Source organism: Trichosurus vulpecula, chromosome 7 (assembly GCF_011100635.1).
Source record: "Trichosurus vulpecula isolate mTriVul1 chromosome 7, mTriVul1.pri, whole genome shotgun sequence".
NCBI classification, from domain to species: domain Eukaryota; kingdom Metazoa; phylum Chordata; class Mammalia; order Diprotodontia; family Phalangeridae; genus Trichosurus; species Trichosurus vulpecula.
In genome coordinates this window covers 264,047,603-264,072,336 of record NC_050579.1, presented here as the reverse complement: position 1 = coordinate 264,072,336, position 24,734 = coordinate 264,047,603, and the positions used below count along the sequence as shown (strand labels likewise).

The following is a 24,734-nucleotide window of genomic DNA, read 5'->3' as shown; positions in this document are numbered from 1 at the left end:
TTCACTATACCAATGAACTCACAGGTCTTCACAATCATCATCATTATACGCGTTCATAGAACTATTGGGTAAGTCCAAACTGAACATTTACTGTCCATGCTGCATCTCAGGTATATCTGAAGTTTCTGCCTGTCCACGGTGTTCTGGCATGTCTCCCATAATAACCAACTTTCTGGTTTTAAATGTTCATTTGTAGTTTCACATTGAATGACTTCAATTAATTATTTTTCCATTCAGCTATTCAGCCATACACTTTCTATCCCTTTGGTTTACATGATTGAAATAGTGTAGGAAAACATAGAAGAAAAGAAAATCTACCCAGGCAGGTGTTACATTCCCATTCTCATTTTACAGATAAAATAACCTAGGATGCATCAGCACATGGAATGCTATTACCCTTTTGTGGGAATACCTAATGGCCCTAGACTTTTTAAATATTTTTGAAGTCAAACCTACCACTGCACCCAGCCGGTACAGTAAAGAGTGGTTTCTGCTAAATTCTTTTCCAGTTTCCTTGCTCCCTATCAGCAGGACAGGTTGTGATAACTAAATTCCTTTTAACACCCATCGTGTCCTTAGTATCCAGCACCAGTTGCTTGCAATTTTCCCTAAAGCTCCAGTATTCCTCAAGGGGGCGCTGAACAATATTACACCTGATGACCTTTGCTGTGTGTTACTGCACTTAGAACTCTTAGTCTCAAAAGAAACCAGAATCAAATGATATGTGTGCCAAGTAAGAGAAACACAAATATTTTATGTTGTTGGACTGAATTGAATCATTCCCTGGTTTTGGACAGGAATAAACCTAATTTGCCTCATTGCAGGGGAAGAGGTGTGCATGTGGGGGGTGGGGTGGAATTATAGGAAATACATCCTTTATGTTACAGTATTAAAGCTAATCCCCAGGGAAGAAACCCATGGATACTTTTAAAAAGATTATTTCAATTTACATTTTGGCTTCTATATGACAGCTGCATTTTTTGTTTATGTTTAAGACACAAAGGTGCATCCCAAGGAAAGGATGAATCCTCTAAAAGCTGAGCAAAATCATCTGTCTACAAGCTCTAGATGGTTTTCTGTTCTTTGAAGGAACAATTCTGCATTGGTTTTGCCAAAGGTATTACGGAAACTCAATGAGGAGAGATAGCAAAGTGACACCAAGGCAAATTATTCTAGAGAATAAAATTTTATTTTCTGACTTCCATGGCAGTCTTTTATTTAATGAACATCAGCCTAATTCAGACATTAGCATTTCATCTGATTATAATGTAAACAGCAAAACATGATTAAATGTTCCACATGAGATCACTAAGAACATGAGAACAGCTAGTTGAATAAATCCCAAAGTCAATTTGTTTTAAAAATACCTTTACTTATTTTTAGCTTTTGTACTGCCAAGCATTTAGCAATAGACATTCTTTTACAAATAAATCCACAATATATTGTGTAAGTAATAATCATTTCATTCCTATAGGATAGTTAGTTGCTTATGAATGATCAATTCCTTTTTGGTTCATTAAGAATATTTAAGAAATACATCATTTATTTTTCATCTCGATCAGAGGATGATTGTTACATGAACATCCATACCCCTCCCTTTTCTTTCCATTTTGTTTCCTGATATTTTAACACAGTGATGACTTACCACCGGAGGGTGGGCATGTCTGGGAGTGGGTGGGGAGCAAGGATATAGAAGAAGTTCTAATTATCCATGAGCAACTCTACTTAAAAAGATTTGGGCGGGGCAGAGTTAGAAGAAGGTGGTACCCCTTTGGGTAGCTAAATTGAGGTGAATAATGCCCTCCAGTTAATATGTGCTCTTCTTGTCTCCCACCATAATAGATAACTCTGAATTGACTATCTAGTATTTATGTGCTTACATAAGCTTTATTGCTTTCTGGAAGACTTAGAAAATGGAGATTTTTCCCAAAGCTTAGATAGCACATTTTGGGAAAGTACCCTGCCTAGGTCTTAAGGATCCTTACCACTCAAGTGCAGTGCTGTCTGATAAATCATAGGGTTGTAACCAGGTGTCACAATCATCATCATCATCCTTGGCAGCTACTCCATCACCCATGTCGGGCAATGGGCAGATGGTCAAAGGAATAACCTGTTCTCCTCCGTCATGAGATCGGGGCCTAAAATAGGGGCGCAGAGTCCCAGAGAATTTGTCAGTGAAGGTGAATATGTGGGAGTTGTCAGTCACATTGAAGAAAGAAACCTGCCCAGCTTCATAGTTCAAGAAGACCCCTACCCTCCTGGGGGGCACTCTCAATGATAGAGATACTCTATAAGGATTGAAAATAAAATACTCACAGCCATTCCACAGCCCTATCACCCAGTAACCAGTCCCGGGGCATAGCTCTACCTCCTCTTTGCGTTCCACTGAGTCATAACACACACCCAAGAACCATCTACTTTTCTCCCCGACCTCTACCTCCCAATAGTGCTTCCCTGAGATGAAACCCTCCTGACCGAGGACACAAAGCTGGTCTTCAAATCTCTTAGGGTCATCTGGCAGGTCTTGCTTTGTATTACAATAGATAACACTCTTGCCATCTTCGGAGACTTTAAGGTTGGGATGAGCAGTAGCCAAATCCAGAGTTATATTCACTGCATAGAAAGGAATAGGGTTGGTCTGTGAGAGGGATGCGGGGACTTTTAAATCATGTACTTTTTAAAAAGCACTAAATCAGCATTTCTAAATTACTGTTTCTGGTTCTCCTTTCATTTCACTGTGCAACCTTGGGTAAACTTATTTCCTTCTTTGGGCCTCATTTTCTCCTTGTTTGTAACATGTAGGCAAAATTATAACTAGGGTAGGGCCAAGGCAACATTGCTCAAGGCAGGCAATTTAGAGAGTGCCAACTGCCCTTTCTGAGGCTGTATTTGCTCTCCCTTTCCTAGATCCCCCCCTTGCCCAGCCCTGCCCTCAGAAGCAGACTAATCCCAAGGTGTGCTGCTTCTTTCCTGAAAACCATATCCCAAGTAAGTTTCCCACATCCACCCTCTACCTTCACCCCAGGAATAACCACAGATTCAGCTGTGTAGACTGAGATTTTCTTGATGTCAGGAAGTGCACTTCCTCTACCTGACAGCAAAACCCCTCACCACTTTAATTGGACCCAACTCCCCTTGCCCCAGAAGCAAAAACTCCTAGGTATGTCTCCTTGTGTGAAAATAGCACCTGTTCATTTCCTAACTCCTAAAGCTGGGAGTACATTTGTAACTTGATTTTGATTCTTTGAAGGTGGCAAACAGGGACTCCTACTCTCTCTTTATTTCAAGGGCCTGTGTGTTCAAGAACCAAGAGATGGTGTTGGACTAAGATGATACACACTAAAACCTTGTGTGAATTTAAATGAGTTACACTTCTTTGCCCCGGAACAATGCCACAGAGCTAAAGTTCTATGCTTTTAAAAAAAGAGCTGAACTAAGAAAATGATCTGAGATGAGAGACCATAGTAGAAAATTCACACTGTGGAGTGTGAATAAATATGGATATAGAGTGTGTGTGTGTGTGTGTGTATGTGTGTAACACACACAAACATATATATATATGTACACACACACACACACACACACACACACTCACACACACTCAACCTGAAGGAGAGAAGATTAAGGAGCATGAAGGGCATCTTCAAATATATGAAAGAAAGGCTGTCATGAAGGATAGGAAATAGAATTGTTCCACTTAAGCCCGGGAGGCAGAATGAGAAGCAACAGATGGAAGTTGCAGAGAATTTTATTTGACTTGATATAAAGCTAAAATAAAACTTCCTAAAACTGAGTGCCATCCAAAAGCAGAAGGGCCTAACTACACAGATGGTACACTCCCTGTCAACGAATGTCTTCAAGTGGAGGCAGAATGCCCACGTGTTAGGTGCTTAATATATGTTGATTGATCGATAGTAAGGGAATTATAAAGGGTATTCCTATTCAGGGATAGGTTGAACTGGATTATTCATTTCTCTGGTACATTCCAATTCTAAGTACATGCACATGTGCATACTTGCATACCTATACTTGGTCACAGATCTGGCTACCATATTTCTTTCGTTGTTTAGTTGAGATTAAGTTCATGCTAACTGCAGCTAGATGGCACAGTGAATAGAGAACAGGGCCTGGAGTTAGGTAGACCTGGGCTCAAATCTGACCTCAGACTCTTACTAGCTGTAAAACCCTGGGCAAATTACTTTGCCTCTGCCTGCATCAGTTTATTTATCTGTAAAGTAGGGATAAATAATAGGACCTACTTCATAGAGTTGCTGTGAGGATTAAATGAGATAATAATTGTATAGCATGGTGCCTGGTACCTATTGGTATGGACTATTATGACAGCTATTATTATTAATCCTGGTCAGCCAATCAGCAAGCAGCATTCATCAAGCACCTTGTTGTGATGGAGTACTATAGTAGGCATCATCATCATTGCTTATATATATATATACGTATATGCATGCACGTGCATGTGCGTGCGCGCACACACACACGCACAGGTCTGCAAGGTGCCATACATATGTTGTCTAATATATCATGAAGTAGGCACCAAGACGATACTAAATAAAAATGTGGTCCATCTTCTCTGGTTACCTGCATATCTTCTGGCTGCTCTCCACTCTGAAAACAGAGAAAGAAAGAGAAATATTAGCTAGTAACCCTGGTGAGAATAGGAATGAAAAGGCTCAAGTGCTTGAGCTCCAAACAAAATAAATTATCCAATGAGGCATGAGCAGGGAAAGATGATGGATTTGAGGAACATCCCTAGGAAGGGGAAAATTTAGTGAATTGGTAGCTAGGTGATCTTCTACATGGATGTGCTCTACTCCCAACCCCTGCCTCTACCTCCAGTCACCACCTTCCCATTCTAATGGTCCTACTCTAATACCATCTCCTACATCACCACCACCACCACCACCACCTGCATTTATATAACACTTCAATGTTTGTCCTTCCTTCTTTGTACTCACTTCACACTTAGACTGGCACTTATCCTACATTAAAGTTCTAGTCCCAAGCCTCATCATATTTTTGAGATGACTCTAGGTTTTCAAAGACTATGCTAATTAAAAGTACAAATTCTGGAAGATCCCACCAAACTGGAAAGATATAAACTTGGTCTGATGAGTAAGGTCAAGTCTATAAAAATTCAGCCAGTTTCATCATAAACTGGTCTTTCAATTATCAATATTTTTTTTGGGGGGGGGGTACAGTAATTCACAAAAACTATGAAGTGAGGTTTGCTATCTTTATAGTATAAAGAGTTTCCACAGCAATAAAATCTTGAATCCTTCCAGTGCTATGCCAAATCAATTATTATGCAATGCCTCATGAAGGGGTTTTTGAGTGAATATTACTTCCCCTGCTGAACTATAAATTCTTTGAAGGTGTAAGTCATGTCATAGATCTTTGCATAAGACAAAGTACTTGGCACATAACAGGCACTTAACAATTTTTTTCCTGTTGAATAAATGAGAAACATTGGAGTAGCCACTGACTACAGAACCTTGATATAGACACTGTAAGGAAATGCAAAAGAAAAAAGAAGACAAATTTGCTTTCCATAAGCTTATGGTTTAGTTGCAAACACAAAACCATACAAATGAAAATATTTTGAGAATGTTTACAGAGCAATACATTCAAATTAATTCAAAGTAGTATAACCACCTCATCTCTCTGGGCTTCAATTGCTTCATATGTGAAATAAGGGGGTTAGATGAAATGATCTTTACAGTCTCTTCAAATTCTAAGCCTATGACCCTATCAATTCACATAGAGAACATATGTGGCACTCCTATAGAGTAAAAACGTTATCAGCATAGGATGCATTAACCAGAGAAAGCTTGGGATGGGAAGAGTGTTTGGAGTCAAGTTTAGAAGGAAGGGAGGGAGAGAGGGAGGGAGAGAGGAAAAGGGAGGGAGTGGGAGAGAGGGGGAAGGGCGAGTAGGAGGGAAGGGGAGAGAGAGAGAGAGAGAGAGAGAGAGAGAGAGAGAGAGAGAGAGAGAGAGAGAGAATCATTCACTTACCAGCCTGTCCTTCTGCCCTTCTCCAGTCTGAAAACAACAAAGGAAAGAAGTAAGAATAAAAGTATACTCATTGCCACTCCATGCACACTAGCAGTCTCCTTTTGCTCACACTCAGAGATGTTTCCTGGTTGGGAGATGTAAACAGGCATGTAAACTGGCTGACCCCCAAACACAATGAAGCATATTCAAATGCATGAAATAGTTTTGAGAGGGAATACTCACCAATTTCTGTCTGAAGTTTACCTGTAAAATAAAGCAAGAAATGCATTAATTCACCAAGCTACTTAGGACAAGAGGACCTTTCCAAAGCCAGAAAGGCATGTTCTTAGGAGGCGAAGCCAAGGAAAAGAGTTTCCAAGATCTTAAAGCACTGCTAGTCCTTGCCCACTATCCTTTCCCATCTCTTCTCCTCCTTTTTCTGCTGTCCACTGCTGTTTCTCCCCACTTTTCTTCCTCCACTCCTCCTCCTAAAAGGGGAAAAAGTCTAAATTGTTCTGTAGTCCATTTTCAGGAGTCCCAACCTGGAAACAGTAGTCCTATTGAAGAGTAAAGCAACTAGCCAAACACTGGTCAAGAGCATTCATGCTTTTCCCAAGGGGTCGGGTTTCGTTTTGTTTTCTACTTTAGTTTTTGATTGAAATTTTTATTGATATATTTTGTTTTCACATCACCTTCGTTCCCCAAAGATCAGGCTCATTTTAAAAGTGCTGCTAGCAATTCGGTTTTTTCTCTGACCAGGACCTGTGCAAACTCAGAACTAAACAAGGCTTGAAGGCCAGAATTAATCACCCACAATGAAAGGAGCTTGCTAAAAATTGTTCCCTGACCTAGGTGCTGAAGAGTTCTTAGTTCCATCATTACATATTCATTCCTAGAACTCTGCAGATAGAGAAGGGTATCCCATTAAAAATGAATCTACACCATAGTCTTTGTTTAGTCATTTTCAGTCATCTCCTCATTAAGGGTTTTCTTGGCAAAGATACTGGAGTAGTTTGCTATTTCCTTCTCCAGATCATTTTATAGATGAGGAAACTGAGGCAAATAAGGTTAAGTGACTTGCCCAGGATCACACAGCTGGTAAGAGTCTAAGGCCAGCTTTGAATTTGGGTCTTCCAGACCCAGCACCGCACCACCTAGATGCCCTACTGTGGTCTTAGTGACGTTAAATATACTTCCTGGAAATTTTGATAATCACTTAACACTTGTTGGAAAGAAAGTTCTTAGAAGAAGGAAAAAAATGTTCAGAAGGAGGAAAAGGAAGAAGTCACCAAAGAAAGAAAAACTTAAAGAAAAATTAAAGAAAAACTTCACAATTGGTTTGGGACTTGGAATTGCAGGAAGGGGTCTACTGGTCAATATTTAACAACCCAGTCTCCAAAAAATGCAAAAACAAAATAAAACTGTGTACAATACACTTTTAAGCTTAGTCTACATTATTAACACTTTCTTCATCACTTTGTTAAGTCTACAAAATCAACAAAACAATAAATCGAGCCTTGATTTGTAGTGGTTGTCAATTTCTGAGATATAAATGTTCGCACTGAAAATTTAACAATCGATCGGCTGGAGAGTGGTTAGAGCTGGCTCCACTTTCCACTCGCTATTGCCACAGTAACAAGAAATGTGATATAGTGTCAAGAGCACCCTGGCGCTCAGAACACAGAAGCTGTAGTCCCAGCTCTGCCACTAACTAGATATCTGACCTTTAGTAAATCACTCTACTTGCTTCCTCATCTATAAAATGAAGGGATTAGATTATCCCTAAAGCTCTCTCCAGCTCTAAAATGTTATTGTTCTAAACTGGCAAAATTAGTCTTTCTTATTTCTATATTCTCCCATGCCCTTCATTCCTCTTACCTCCCACCTGCAAAGGCTGCTCTGAAGCACTTTCCTATGTCTGGTAATTCACTCATATCTTAGTTATTAGATGTTTAGTTGATTACTAGAAATTCATTTAAAGTAGTACAGTGGAGAGATCACTGGCTCTGGGGTCAGAGGACCAGGACTCAAATTCCACCTCTGATATTTACTAGCTGTGTTGTTTTGGGTTGCTTTCTTAACCTCCTTTGGCCTCAATTGTAATATAAGGGGTTTGGATTTGATGGTTTCTGAGGCACCTTCCAGCCTCTCTCATACTTTGAAAAGAGATCATCATCAGCTCCAAAGAAAGATAAATTGGCCACCTCTTTGCTCATGTTTAGTCTCAAGTTCCTTTTTTGTTTGGTTTTTTGCTATGTCCATGCCCGCTAGAACAATGCCAAAAATAGTGGTGAGGATTAACTTCTTGTTTCACTGCTGATTTTATTGGGAAATTTTCTGGTATTTCTTTATAAATAATGCTAAATTTCTATTTTAGAGAAATACTTTTTAAATGTATTACGGAAAGTGGTTTTTATTTAAAATATAAATGTGTTTTATTCTGTCAGACTTTTTTCTTCCTTTATTGATATGATTATGTATTTTGTTATCAATATGATTTATTATAATAGCTGCTTTTCTAACAGAATTTTGGCATTTCTTGCATTCCTGGTAAAAATCCAGGTTGGTCATAATGAATATTTTTTTGAATGTAATACCATACCTTTTATCAGTATTTTATTTTATTTGTCAGTATATATTTTTGTATAAATATGCATTAGAGTATTAACTTATAATTTTCTTTCTCTGTTTTATAATTTTCTTTTTATCTTCTCTGATGTGGGAATCAAAATTTTGGATATAATAACAATAATAGCTAGCATTTACATAGCTCTTTAAGGTTTGCGAATTGCTCTACAGATATCCATCTCCTTTGAGTGTAGGGTGGGTTAAGGGACTTGCCCCTGGTCTGATGCCATATTTGAAATTAGGTTTTCCTGATGCTGGGTCCAGTATTCTAGCCACCTACCTACCTCTTTTATAGAAAAAAGTTTTGGGGAGAGCTTTAATCATATTTGGAAAACAGAGATTATTTTTCTTTAAATGTTTGGTAGAATTCTTTTGTAAATCTGACTAGCTCTGGAGTTTGTTCTATGGAAATTATTCACGTATGACTCGCCCATGTTCTCTTTCTAAGACTAGGTGGTTTTTTGGGTAAATTTGAATATCTTTTTTTTTTGCTTAAATTAATTTCATTTAAGTTTTTACTTTTGTTGGCAATAATCAGGCACAGTAGTTTCTGATAATTGTCTTTGTTTCTTTTCTATTTGTTGCAAAATTTCTCTTCTCTTTGGTTTTGATAATTTGGTATTCTGTATTTTTTTAAAAAACTTTTTATTTGCGTGTGTCTGGAGGCAATGGGGTTAAGTATGCCCAGGGTCACACAGTTAGTAAGTATCTGAGGCCAGATTTGAATTGGAGTCCTCACACCCCTGGGTGGGTGCTTTATGAACTGAACCACCTAGCTGCCCCTCTTTTGCACTTTTAACAGCTCTTTTGTTTTGCTCACTTGGATAATATTTACAATTCTGTTTATTTCTCCTTTGATTTTCAAGATCTCTTTTTTACGATTGTTTTGGAAATAGTAATTACATGCTAAATTTGTTGAGCCTGTGTGTGTGTGTGTGTGTGTGTGTGTGTGTGTTTAGGCATATGGAGTGTCCTTTTAGAATTATTATAGTATCAACCCACAAATTTTTTGTTATCAGACTGTTAGTATTCTTTTTAAATACAGATTTCATTGTTTCCTATTGTTTGTTCCTTGATTTGCTCCTTATTTACGATCTCATCTTAATCCTCATTTGCACCTATGTTTTTGTCCATATTTTCCTTTTTTGAATATATTTTTATTGAATTATGATCTTTAAAAGATAAACATAGCTTTTCTGCGGATCTGAATTTAGTTATCAGCTTTTATGCCCTAAGTTTTGTAAAAATTCCAAATAACTGAGAAACACACACACAAACATACTAAGACTCTTACTGGATTAAAAATATCAAATTCAGTTTTCCTGATTTAAAAAAAAATCTCTAATTTTCTTCTTATGTATCTTTTTGTTATTTTTATCAGTATTTGTTAGATTATATCACTAGACTGACCTCCAGCTCTGTTACTTTGGTTTTTCATGCTCTGAGCTCCCCTTCTAATTTTGCTATTTTTATTTGATTTATTTGTTCTGCCGTCCTTACATTTTCATATTCCACATGATTCATTTTACTCTGCAGAGTCTACTATTTTATTACAAATTTGCCCCGTTTTTTTCCCTAATGTGTCAATTCTCTTGTTTGTCCACTTGTATTTTTTGTTCAAAGATCTTATTTTTATTCATATAGATGCCAGGTCTTCCTTTATTTCTCTAAGTTTCTGAACCATGCTGGAGGTCCATGTGATAGGTCTCTAGCCTCTCTTCTGAGGGAATAGCTTTTGTTGCTACAGTTTTGTTCTTCTGTAAGTTTCTCCTTGATTTCTTTTGTCCACAGTATTTATTCATTGCATCTAGCTCTCTTTTTTTTGCTTGCTCTGTTATTTCTCCTGTTATTTCTTTGTTGTTTTTCCTGCAAGGTTTTTCCTCTGAGATTTTTTCCAACCTTCTTTTTGGTTATTGTTCCTTTATTTGTTTGGTACATTTTCATTTCCTTTTTTGAGGTGATAGAGGAAAAGTTGTCTTAGTTATGCTCACTACAGCAACACAAAAGAATTAATTTCTAAAGATGGAATTTGAGCTGCTAGTAGGATCTAAATGACAGATATTTTGGAAAAGACCAGACTTCCTAGAGTTCACAATCCCTCAAACGATACATACCTGTTGGTAAGACTGCCCCTGTTATTTAATTGATTTATCAATGATGTTTTAAACGATAGGATGATTATAGGAGAATGAAGTAAAATGCCATCCTGTTTCTTTCAAGTAGTGGGCCTAAAACCATTTCATTCTTTTCTCTCTGACTTATTGTCCAACAAGCAAAGAACTTACCAAGCTCAGCTGTGAATTTTCCTGAAAAGGAATAGAAAAAAAATGTTTTAGCAAAATAGGACAACCTCCTTACAGTAGCCTTGGGAAATCCCAGTACCGTCAAGCCACCATCTAGGTATTTTTGTACTTAAGACCACTGAGGCTCACTGTCTTACACTGGAATCATGAAAACCAAAGTAAACAAACTAGAGGTCAGTCGAGTGATATAATCTAACAAATACTGATAAAATTAACAGAAATATAAGCAAGAAGGAAATTACAGATTTAAACAAAATATTGGAAAACTGGATTTAATATTTTTAATCCGATGAGAGTCTTAATACGATTGCATGTAGGTGTCTCTGTGTGCATGTTTGTGTGTATCTCATGGTCTTGGGCAAATGTTCCATTACTTTTTTGGGAAATCCTAGACTCACTCTAGTGAGAGTAGTAATAGAAGGAAAGGGGAAATAACAAATTTAGTCCCAATAGCCTTTGCCTGCTGAATTCATTTTTGACCCTTGCCCTTTGCCCATAGCACTCATGTAGCTTTAATAGTCATCTCTTCCTAGTACCAAGTGTCACTAATTATCTATATGAACATGAACTTGCTCTAGGCCTCATCTTCTCATCTGTGAAATGAGAGGTTTGAACTAGATGATACCTAACACCCCTTTTCCTCATTTAAGAGGATGCTATCCAAAACCTTATTGCCTCCCTTCGCTTTTTTCCTTCTCTGATTTTTTCTTCAGTTTTTCTAGGAAGAAGAAAGGGAGGATTTCATAAAGAGGTATTCTGGATCTTCACAGGCTCTTTTTTTAAGGAGGGGTTCTTAACTTTTTTGTGTGTGTCACGGACCCCTCGGGACACTCTGGTGAAGTCTATGGACCCCTTCCCAGAATAATGTTTTTAAATGTATAAAATTGAAATACATAGAATTACAAAAGAAACAAATTTTATTAGAATACATTGATCAATTTTTTTTGTTAGCAACATATTTTTGCACTGAAATATCCAAAAGTAATCTGTCTTCTTTCTGACTTCAAGTAGCAGGTTTACTGTAGCCCAGACAGCCTTTCTCAAAGCACACTGGTCAAATCTTCTCTCAAGAGGAGAATTCATTTTCCTAATACTGTCTATACTTTGTTTTCATATGTTGTCCTCTTTGTATAGCACATTGTAGGCACTTCTGATACACATCACTTTATTTTTTTATGAGTGAGGCCAAAGCTAGGATTGCCATTTTACCTTTGGATCTCCGTTGCTTCTGGAAGAAATAGAATGCCAGAATCATGAAGAGCACCAGGATGGTAGCTAGCCCCATGAAGGTTCCAGTGAATGCTCCTCTCCAGGCAGAGTTGTTTGGGAAAAATACATCTGCAATATGCAGCAAAGGATTTGTCATCATTACTAAGATAAGATTGACATCACTGTCATCTTTGATCCCTTAAATGTTGATGTTTATTTTGAAGATTGTGATATAAATTTATGTATATATGTACATTTTTATGTATGTATGTATATTTGTGTATATGTGTGTGTATTTGCAAATGTAAAGTATACCTCAGCAGATTTTGCAAGGGGTTGCAAAATTTCTGGCCCTACTAAGGAATATAACCTGCCTTTGGCTTTGCCCACAGAGACAGAGAGAGAGAGATTCAAGACACGGGGGAGGGAATCTACCTACTGTGGGGTAAGTTATCCAGCATTCTCAAGTTTAGGTGTCTGCTCCCAAACTTAAATTTAAAGGGGCTTGTGGCAAGAAGGAACGTGTGAGGAGGCCATCACAAATAGCTGCAGAAGAAGCCATGCTGGACTAGAAGAGGAATCAGGTCAAATTACCCCCATGATTGTTTGATGAGAATTGCAATAGAGAAACCATAGTAAAAAGTGGGAGATCTGGTGTGGTAGGTACTATCACGACCAGGCATTCTATATAAACTCCCAAGCCATACTGTCTTTCTTTCCCTCCCTTTCCCTGCCCTCCCTCCTATCCATGGAGCAGGGGGAGCTCCTTTCTGTTTACTGCCTGAATCACCCTCACTCTTATATTCTGTGCCACTATTAAACCCTAATATGCTGTTGAAAAGGTAGCTTGGGGTTTAGAAGCTTTATCCTTTCCCTCAGCTATTTCTTTCTGCCCTAAGCCAATAAAAGTGATTAAAAATTTTCTGTCCAACCAAAAACTCAGTCTATTTAATGTGAATGCCTTAATGTACAGATATAGATAGGGTTAGGTAGGAGTAGGAATTGCTCTTATATCAGAGATGAGAGACAAGCTTTGCCAGGCAATGATCGTTTGGGGGCTGGAGCTAAAGGGGAGTGGAGAAAGAGAGTACGGTGTTAACTTTCACAAGCCTTACCAAAAAAAAAAAAAGCTCTCCTTAAGTAAAGGAGACACTGAGTACAGAAAGAAACATGATGCGGGACAATAACTATCACCATGACTTCAATGAGAAGTTTAGGGCTTTCCCCTAGCATTTAAAAAACTAACCTCCAAGGGGAAAGGCAGAAGTGGGAATTCTCACAGCAGACCTTTCAGGTACTCGTTTGATTGACTGAGCGATGCTACCACAGCAATTCTGGAATTCTATGTCTAAATTTGCTCACGAGCTCCCCCAAGTGGTACATATGTAATTGAGAGCTTATACGTAGGTATTCCTAGGTCATAGAGACTGAGTGTGCTCAAGGGGAAGAGCCAAATGGGAATGTTCTCCCAAGGTGTGATCAAACACCCTTACTCATTGTTTTAGGCACATTTAATTCTATAAAAGCTTTAGTATGATGATAATTGAGAAGAAAATTATTATTAAGGAGGCAGAGTCAAGATGGAGGAGTAAAGGCAAGGACTCGCCTGAACTCTCCCCCAAACCCTCCAAATACGTTTAAAAAAATGACTCTAAGCAAAATCTAGAGCAGCAGGACCCACAAAAAGATGGAGTGAAACAAATTTCCAGCTCAAGACAACTTGAAAGGTTGTCAAGAAAGGTCTGATGCATCAGGGTGGGAGAGGAGCACAGTTCAGCGCAGGCTGTGCCACCACAGCCCTGTCCTCAGCAAACTAGGAGCAGGCCTTGGGAGCCACTGAATCAGCAGTGGCAGTGACAGCAGCTGCTTCCAGAGGTCTCAGCCTACAGACAGTAAGGTGGTCAAACAATTGGTTAGAAGGAGATTACAGGGGTCTTTGTGCTAGCACTGAGACAGTACTCTGTTGCTTTCACCATATTTAGATCCCAGTCACAGTCCTGGGTGGCAGTCCCGGAGCTAAGCAGAGCACAAGCACAGCAGAGCTTGTGGCTACAGTAGAGCAGGGACTCTCCTCACAGTTCCAGGGCCGAAAAGAGTGCTGCTGTTTGCTCATAGACCAGAGGATGGGCCAGGAGAGGAGTAAACACTTATCCTTAGATCACACCATCTTGAAAGAACTGAAAATTTATAGGAGCCTAGAAGTGTCTCTAAAAACAGCTGCACAAAACCGCTAAAGCTTGGGACAATGCACTCTCCACCCTGGAAGAAGAGCCCTACTTTAACAGAGATAAAACTCCACCAATAGGCTTGGAAAATGAACAAACAATGGAAAAAAAAAAAACTTTGACTATTGAAAGTCACTATGGTGACAAGGAAGATCAAAACACACACTCAGAAGAAGACAACAAAATCAAAGCTCCTACATCCAAAGCCTCCAAGAGAAATATAAATTGGTGTCAGGCCATGGAAAAGCTCAAAAAGAATTTTGAAAATCAAGTCAGAGAGGTAGAGGAAAAATTGGGAAGAGAAATGAAAGTGATGCAAGAAAATATAATGAAAGACAAGTCAACAGCTTAGCAAAGGAGACCCAAGAAAACACTGAAGAAAATAATACCTTAAAAAACAGGCCAAAAAATAGGCCAAATGGTAAAAGAGGTTCAAAAAGCCAATGAAATTAAAAAGCAGAATTGGCCAAATGGAAAAGGAGGTCCAAAAGCTCATTGAAGAAAGTAAGTCCTTAAAAATTAGAATGGAGCAAACGGAAACTAATGACTTTATGAGAAATCAAGAAACAATAAAACAAAACCAAAAGAATGAAAAAAAAGAAGACAATGTGAAATATCTCTCTGGAAAAACAACTGACCTGGAAAATAGATCCAGGAGAGATAATTTACAAATTATTGGGCTATCTGAAAGTCATGATCAAAAAAAGAGTCCAGACATCATCTTTCAAGAAATTATCAAGTAAAACTTCCCTGATACTCTATGACAAGCCTGCACAACATATGACCTGCCAAAGGATTTTGAACAACTGCCACATGACCCATGGCAAACAACCATCGTCAGTCATACTGAGGATGGTTTGTAGCCGCTGGTCAAGTGACAGCTTCCTGAAATCCTTTGGGAGACCACAAGTGGCCCACAGGCCATATGTTGTGCAAGCGTGTTCTAGAACCAGAGGGTAAAATAGAAATTTAAAGAATCCACCAATTACCTCCTGAAAGAGATCCCAGAATGAAAACTCCCAGCAATATTACAGCCAAATTCCAGAGTTCCCAGGTCAAGTAGAAAATATTGCAAGCAGCCACAAAGAAACAATTCAAGTACCATGGAGCCACAATAAGAATACCACAAGATTTAGCAACTTTTCCCTTAAGGGATTGGAGGGCTTGGAACATGATGTTTTGGAGGGTGGAGGAGCTAGAATTACAAACATGAATCACTTACCCAGCAAAACTGGGTATAATTTTTCAGGGGAAAAAATGGCCATTCAATAAGACAGAGGAATTTCAAGCATTCCTGATGAAAAGACCAGAGATGAATAGAAAATTTGAATTTCAAATGCAACACTCAAGAGAAGCATAAAAAGGTAAACAGGACAGGGAAATCACAAGGGAATTAATAAGTTTAAACTGTTTATATTCCTACATGGAAAGATGATATTTGTAACTTATAAGACCTTTCTCGTTATTAAGGCATTAGAAGGAAGGTGTGAGTTAAATGTAAAAGGATGATATCTAAAAAAATTAAAGGATGAGAGACGGATGTACTGGGAGAAAGAGAAAGGGAGAGGTAGAATGGGGTAAATTATCCCACGTACAAGAGGGAAGAAAAAGCTTTTGCAATGGAGGGGAAGAAGGAGCAGGTGAGAGGGAGTGAGTGAACCGTACTCTCATCAGAATTGGCTCAAAGAGGGAATAACATGCACACTCAATTGGGTATAGAAATCTATCTTACTTGCCCTACAGGAAAGTAGGAGGGGAAGGTGATAAGTGGGGAGGGGTGTGTGATAGAAGGGAGAGCAGATTGAGGGAGAGGGTAGTCAGAAGCAAAACACTTTTGAGGAGAGACAGGGTGAAAGGAGAGAGAGAATAGAATAAACAGTGAGGGGAATAGGATGGAGGGAGATATAGTTAGCAATAGTAACTGTGAAAAAATTTTGAAGTAAGTTTCTCTGATAAAGGCCTCAATTCTCACACATGTAGAGAACTGAGTCAAATTTATAAAAATAAGAGCCATTACCCAATTGATAAATGAGCAAAAGACATGAACAGTTTTCAGATGAAGTAATCAAAGCTATCTATAGCCATATGAAAAAAATGCTCTAACTCACTATTGATTGGAGAAATGCAAATTAAAACAATTCTGAGGTACTACCTCACACCTATTAGATTAGCTAATAGGACAGAAAAAGGAAATGACAAATGTTGGAGGGAATGTGGGAAAAATGAGATATTAATGTACTGTTGGTGGAGCTGTGAACTGATTCAACCATTCTGCAGAGCAATTTGGAACTATGCCCAAAGGGCTATGAAACTATGAATATCCTTTGAACTAGCAATACCACTACTAGGTCTATATCCCAAAAGAGATAAAAACCAAAAAAGAAAAGGCCCTATATGTATGAAAATATTTATGTCAGCTTTTTTCTGGGGGTAAAGAATTAGAATTTAAAAAAAAATAATTAGAATTTGAGAGGATGTCCATCAGTTGGGGAATGGCTGAACAAATTGTGGTATGTGATTGTGAAGAAATACTACTGTACTATAAGAAATGATGAGCAGGATGCTCTGAGAAAAACCTGGAAAGACTTGCATGGGCTGATGCAAAGTGAAATGTACTGTGTATAAAGTAACAGCAATATTTATTTGTGAGATGATGTGAATGACTTAGCTATTCTCAGCAATACAACGGTCCAAGACAGTTCTGAAGGACTGAGGATGAAGGATGCTCTCCATCCCCAGAGAAGGAACTGATGGTGTCTGAATATAGATTGAAGCACACTTTTTTCAAACTTTCCTTATTTTTCTTGAAGGTTTTTTTGGCTATGTTTTCTTTCATGACATTGCTATTATGGATATGTTTCGCATGACTATACATGTATAACCTATATTGAATTGTTTGCCTTCTCAACAGGCAGGGTTGGGGCATGGGGAGAGAAGAAAGGAGAGAATTCAGAATTCAAAGTTTTAAAAAGGAATGTTAAAAATTGTTTTACATGTAACTGGGGAAAATTAAAATACTAAATAAAGAAAAAAGAAAAATTATTGTTAATTAAATGAGAACCATTAAGAAGAAAATGATAATTCCTTCCACTGACCTGCTATATGAATTGTAAACTCTTTCTCCTCCACTAAGAGGGTGTTCTGGATGGAACAAACCACATTGCTATGGTACCCCTCTTTGACCACCACAGACATTTCCAAGTGGAACATTCGCTGAGTATCCTGGGTTATAGCTTCTGATAGGGAGGGCAGTTCTTGCCCTTGATAATCTTTCCATATTGCCTTTGGTCTGGGATACCAGCCTTTGGAGCTGCATCTCAACTGGATGCCTCCTTCTTCAAAACCTTCAAAGTAGATGTGTGGATCTGAGCCCAGCCCTGGGGGAACAAAGGAAAACCAAGCAAAATCGTCTCCTTTCTCAACAATCACATAGTCAATTTGCGCTAGTTTATCAAGTGCATTTGCCCAGATCTACTATGTTGCTCCCTGGTCATTTTCAAGCTGCCCTCCGGCCTCGAGCTCATATCCTGGGACTCTGACTGGCAAGCATTTTGTACCTCATTTTGCCCAGAGCCAGACTCACCAAGCTACTTCCCAGTCATCTTCATGCCATTCTATATCGTTCATGCACGCTTTCCTCCTCCCCCCTGTCCTTTCTACCTCTAGCTCTGAGAACCAGAATCAAAACATTAGCATTCCTGGAAAAGCTATACCCTATTACTCCAAACACCATGCTTCTAACTTCTCTGTCCCAAACACTCCTCCTAGCCATCATGCCCCTATGTGAGGCCTGCCCAACTCAAGCACTGGGGGCCACTTGCAGCCAAAAGATTTCGGGCATCCTTCAAAAAATGTAGAGGAAAACATACTTTGTATGTAGAGGAAAACCCTTGGCTTGCTGAAAGCGGCCCAAGGGCCATAAGTGGCCTGTTGCAAGTTGCCCAGGTCTGTCCTATATATTTTCCTCTTTGATAGAACATAAGCTCCTCGAGAGTAAGGACTCTTTTTCTGGTTTGTATTTGTTTCCTGAGCACTTAGCACAATGTCTGGCACAGAGTAGCCCTTAATAATTGATTTTTCATTAATTTGTTCACTTTTTCTATCCATTTTATTTTGTAATTGTTTTATCTCATGCTGTGTGTATGTGTGTGCACATGTGCGCACACATGTGTGCATTATTGGGTGACATAAATGCCTTTCTTTAACTTAGAGACTATCCAAGTGAATTTTTTCAGGAGACTAGAACCCACATATCTCTTCCTCATCACTCTGGGGAGCACCCCAACATTCTTGAGGTCCAATGACTACAGAGAAGGTCTAAGTGAATTCTTTCACACTTGAACCACTCTCCCAAATCTGACCTCAACAATAACCTTCCTAAGACTTAAGATATGTCTTATATTTCTTTAGAATCCTATTTTTGTATTTAATGGCACTAAATATCTTCTTGCTCAACCTAGCTCTCTTTCAAAAGAGTTTCAAAGCAATTTCTCTCATTCTGTCCCCTTCTTCAAGGAAAATTAATCACCTACCTGCAACTTCCAACTTCCAGGTAGCGTTGTTGGAGAAGTTCTTAGATTGAAAGAGGCATCCATATTGACCCTCATCAGCAGGGATAATGTGGAGGAGGCGCAGTGCCACCATTCCTTCCTGGATGTAATCCTTTATTAATTGCACCCGGTCCCGGTACTCTACCATTTGTCTATTGAATAGGTCCTGCCTATCTTGGTAGATAAAGACAATTTCAGAGACTTTGTTCCGGAAAAAACGTATCTCCATGTCTTCTGCATCCAGTCTGGAAGGTAGGTAGCAGAGAAACTCCACCTCCTGCCCCACCACGGCCAGAATTGGTTCCCTATGACCAATCACCAATCCGTCGTCTGCAATAAAGAAGCCATCGTGCAAGTACTTAAAAAAAAAACCAAAAACTTCAAATATCATTTCTATCATGTATCTACCTAAGAACTTACAAGATGTCCCTGTTTCTCACCATATCTAATCCAAAGACTTTAGTCTAGCCTTCAAGAATTTTCTGCCAGGTTTTTACCTTTTGATTCATCTGTTAAGATGCCCATAGACTCTCCCTATTCTCCAGTCAGGCCAATCTGCTTTTCCTGTCCCTGGAACATAATGTGCCTATTCTTGCCTCCATGTTTTTCCACAGGTCATTCCTCTGCCTAGAATATGCTCCTCTCCATCTCTTCACCAACCTATTTCTTTCAGATTTTGACATTCCCCAGCCCCAACTAAAATCCCACCTCTAAGAAGATATCACTATGAATTGTACCAATCACTCATTTAATTTGTGTTCTCTTGGCACTTAACATCCTCTAATGGGAGCGATAGCCACCTCCCTCCTACAAGTTAGGCTAGCTTTTCCTTAAAAGGCATTGGAACCATTTTTGAGACTTGATTGGTTTGAGGGATTAATGGCTCAGATTATTAACATCACTTCCTGGTGGCTGAGTACAAAACAGCCACAAGGAACTCTATACACATTTGCTTTACTCAGCTGAACCAACTCAGAGTCTTCTCAATGCATTATATCCTGTTACACATCCTAGTCACTTAAACTTTGCTTCAGTTTCCTCATCCGTAAAAAACAGAAACAATAACAGGACCTTCCCTTCAGGACCGTTCTGAGAATCCAATGAAATAATATTTGTAAAACCTGTTTAGTGCAGTGCCTGACACACAATTACTTTTTCCTTTCTCTTCCTTTTCTGCTATGATTGTAAAACTTCTTTTGTTAACTGTTGATGAGTCACAAGAGTCTCATTTCACTCCAATATCAAGCAAAAGTGGCCAGAATTAGGCTGCAAATTAATTTACATTTTTTTCGCATGGGGCTTGGGGAACAGGGCAGTTGCATGCTCCTCCCAAATGCTGTAGGATATAGGTTCCATGAGCACAAAGATCATGTCTCCTATTTCTCTACTATTCTCCAATATTACTTAGATCATCACTCAACATACTGGGAATCTTCAATAGATGTTGCATCTCCTGATATTCTATTCCTTCGAGAAACCTTCCCAGAACCACTAGAAGAGACTTGATGACCTTCCTTAATTCCTCTTTGTCCAAAACCAACAGAACCCCAGAATTCAATAGTATAACTAATTTTTTTCATAGTGTGTTTAGTACTTTTTATTTGTATGTGGCTCAAAATTTATTGCTAACCACATACCTCTATTCCTGGTAAAATGAAAAAAGCATTGGCTTTGGGTTAGGAGAGTCTAGGATCAAATCCACTTTTGACACTAACCTGCGATGTTGGGCAAATTCGTGAGCCCCAATTGTTTTATCTGTAAAACGAGAGATTAGGTGAGGTCTCTTAGCTTGAGACATGTGATTAGGCAGCTGGTGGTGCTGTAGGTAGAGTGCCAGAACTGGAAACAGGAAGATTTGAGTTCAAATTTGATCTCAGATACTAGCTATGTGACCCTGGGCAAGTCACTTAACCTCCAATTACCTCAGTTTCCTCAATTGTAAAATGGAGATAGTGTAATGCAAGGAAAATTAGGAACCCCTGAGTAACCCCTAGCTACTGACAAGCCCCCCCAGAAAGAATGGACTCAGATATCTTTGGCATTTAGCAAACCCTCTGGGACTCCATGACTCCACCAAGGAATCTCAATAGATAGGACCATCCCACTGAGAGATAACTTGACAGACCCTTCCTGGAAGATATCCCTGGGACTCCGTGACTCCACCAAGGAATATAAATGAGATTATCCCGCTAGTACGATAACCTGACTGAATCTTTTGATCAGCCAGGACCTTTGTTCCTGTTTTCCCCCCACTCTGTACCCCCATATCCTATATAAGCCAAGCCATCACCCCAACACATTTGCCATTGATTTGTGGTGCTGTACCCCGATGGCCGCCAGCTAATAAATTCTCCACTTAAAACTTATACTCTGTGGTGCGTCTCGCTCGCTTCTGGTACAACAATAGGAATAGCACCTACCTGTCAGGGTATTTGTAAAGCACTGAGCATAGTGGCTGGCACATAGTGGGTGATAGAATTGCTTATTCCTTTCTCATATCACCCTATATACATAAAAAGTAAGAATTTTGAACATATGATTGAGGTGGATAGCCATGCCTTGAACCACCTAAGGTGGTTTCTTCCTTTGCTTTTCTCCTTCTGTTCATTTGCTTACATGACCAAAAATAATTTCTCTGAGTTGAGAAAAATAAGGGAGTCTCAGAGACTCAGATAGTCCTTAGTGTTTTATTGAAAGAGAAACCCCTAAAATGTTTCTGTGAAAGAACGCAGTAGGGCTGATGAGGGCACAGTCTCTGGGAACCCCTTGAACCCTTGAACTCTCCTTGAATCTTCCCACTCTACCTGGCCTTGGCCTGAGGCTATAACCATTAAGCCCAAATGCCTACCTTGCCCAGTCCTCTATTGTCCAGCTGTTTCCTACCCTTAATCTTGTCTTCCCAACGACCTCCCGCCCTTCATCCTGTTTCCCATCCTTAAACCTGATCAAAATATCTATACCCTAGCTCGCTACCCCAGCCCTTTATGGGTTGTCATTTCCATATAGCCTTCAGCTATTTCCCCCACCCGGGAGTCTGATCTGATCCCAGTCCTTTCAGGCTCCTCCTTAGACTCCTCCTTAAGTCCTTCCCTAGACCCCTCCTCTGGCCACCCCAGACCACCCCTCAATCCCTCCCACAACCTTTGTGTATATAATCTCCATCTTGCCTCCATGAAGGTGGTCAGATCCAATCTAGCTCAGATTGGTCTGGCCCGCTTTCCTTACAGGCGTCGCAAGGGATGGGATCTCTGGGGGCAGGCCTATGTGGCTAACTCTTAATAAACTTTCTTTTCCCTTGGCTGAGAAGGCTTGAGTCGAATTCTTTCGGCAGGACCCGGTGTTTCTGTACTTTGGGGTGTCGAGCACCTCTCACCCCAAACCCTCATCAGGGCCATTATGGGGGACGTGTTCTGTTTCTAGTTTCTTACTACGCTATTTCATTTTTGAACTAGTTGCGTCCTCTGGCTAACTGGCGAAAAGTAAACACATCAGAGGCTTGTGAACTAGGGCTGTAAGTAGGTATGGACCCACAGAGTATGTCGAACTTGGAGTAGCTTGTCTGGCATGTTCCCAGGTGGTATATATTTAACAGTTGGTAACTATCCCATATATCTCTCTGTATCATGGTGTTTCTTTCATAAACTGAGCACCTAGGAAGCTTACGTCAGACAATTTGTTCTGTATAACTCCAAGCACAATGCCATATACAGTTAGGTGTTTAATTGAGGGAAGAAAGGAGAAGGTTGTTTTCATGGTACAGCTTGAGGAGTACTAGCCTTAAACTTTAACCTCTTTTATAATGTCACTTCTCTTGCTAAAAGTAGTGTAATTTGATAATGACTGGGATGGTGAAGACCTCTCATAAAGTCTAAATCTTGGCCTTTCTGCAAGTTGAGTGGGATAAATAAAAGTGAGGACTTTTCAGTATGGCTCAGGGCTTTTAATTGACAGCTAGGCCTAAGTTTCAAATTACTAAAAATCACCTGACCTGTAGGAATCCGAAACTTAGAGCAGCCTGACCCACCTCAGCACCAGCCTCACCCCAATAAGGATAAAAGTGTTTTTAAGAGTTGGTATCGGCTTAATTAGCATTTCCTTGTTCCTTGTACCTGGGGTAGATTTCCGCATTTAGATTGTGAGCCTGAACTTCACCAATGAGAGTAAAGGTCAGTGGTGGGTGGGGGTTGTTTGCATTAGGGTATAGAGCTGGGTTCTGCCCTCTGGGCACCAACTCTCCCTACTGATTATCTATTGATTGGAGACTGCCCTTTCTCCCTAAATAAAGACTCCTTTTTGTTTCTCCCTTGAGAAGTCTCTGAATATTACTTGAGTTGTCTCACACAATAATTTGAAAAGATTTATCATTTCATGCATATGGATACTTTCACACTGATGTAGCATGAGTTGCTGGGATCAAAATCATTCATAATTTAGTGGAGAATTATCTAGTGATTGTTTATCATTAAAATTTTAGTGTGAATTTGTTGATCAGGGAAAGTTGGGCAACAATGGGACCATGTGGCACGGTAAAAAGAACACCAGTTTTAGGAGTTAAAAGACCTCAGTTCAAATCCCAGCTCCATTATTTCCTTCCTTTATGTCTTTAGACAGATCATTTCTATCTCTGGGCCTCAGTTTCCTTATGAGGGAAGTTGGACTAGACCAGGAGTTGACCAATTATGGACCAGGGGCCAAATCTTTGTCTTACATTTGTGTAAAAAAAGGTTTTTTGTTGTTGTCTTTAAGTCATTTTTCAATCATATCCAACTCTTCATGACCCTATTTGGGGTTTTCTTGGCAAAAATACTGGAATGATTTTCCATTTCCTTCTCAATGGAAGATCAGATGAGGAAACTGAGGCCAACAGGGCTATATGACCTGCCTAGGGTCACACAGCTAGTAAGTGTCTGAGAGCAGATTTGAACTCAGAAAGATTAGTCCTTCTGCCTCCAGGCCTGGGGCTCTATCCATTTCCCTTCCTCCCCATCCCTAACCATTTATTCTAATGTAGAAACCATTTTAGGTTGTGCGTATAAAAACAGGCTGGTGGCTGAGTACAAAACAGCCACAAGGAACTCTATACACATTTGCTTTACTCAGCTGAACCAACTCAGAGTCTTCTCAATGCATTATATCCTGTTACACATCCTAGTCACTTAAACTTTGCTTCAGTTTCCTCATCCGTAAAAAATAGAAACAATAACAGGACCTTCCCTTCAGGACCGTTCTGAGAATCCAATGAAATAATATTTGTAAAACCTGGGGATCAGATTTGACTCTCAGACCAAAGTTTGTTGTCCCCTGGAATAGATGATGTCTGAGGTCTGTTCCAGCTCTAGATTCAATGGTCTATGTCTTTCTAACCATGTTCGCACTGATGGAAAGGGCAGATTATAGAATAAATGTGTGATTTAACCAATACATCAACCAAATGTATGATTTAGCCAACTCTTTGCCTAATATGGGCTAGTTAAGGATGGTCATAGATTGTAATGCTGATATAAATGTCCTGAGTGAGACTTGCTGATTCCCACACTTCTGTACAGTGAATGAGGCATTCTTTAAATTTCAGTTCAGAATACCATCCTAACTTTGGGCTGCTGGACAGGCAAATGGAAGAAGAGTGAATTGTGAAACTATGACAAAATGGTGAAAGAGGGGCATTTAGATTGTTTTGTGACACTAACAAATCTTACCGGCATTCAGCTCCATGAGATAGAGAAGGAGGAGGAGACAGCTGGATAGAGAGGAACTCTGGGATGAATAGGGGTTATCTGGGACATCCACCATCTCAGGTCAAAAGTGATAGG

General features: G+C 39.5%; 1 protein-coding gene across 1 annotated transcript; it reads right to left on the bottom strand.

The window, feature by feature from the left end:
• Positions 1-1,215: 1,215 nt before the first annotated feature.
• LOC118855981 (butyrophilin-like protein 9) lies at positions 1,216-24,734 on the bottom strand. Its single transcript, XM_036766030.1, has 9 exons — positions 24,621-24,734; positions 18,907-19,254; positions 17,470-17,751; positions 12,150-12,278; positions 10,923-10,943; positions 6,253-6,273; positions 6,031-6,057; positions 4,597-4,623; positions 1,216-2,613 (listed from the first exon to the last, which is right to left on the bottom strand). The coding sequence occupies exons 1-9, from the start codon at positions 24,712-24,714 to the stop codon at positions 1,982-1,984; spliced, it is 1,581 nt and encodes a 526-aa protein (XP_036621925.1). The 5' UTR covers positions 24,715-24,734; the 3' UTR covers positions 1,216-1,981.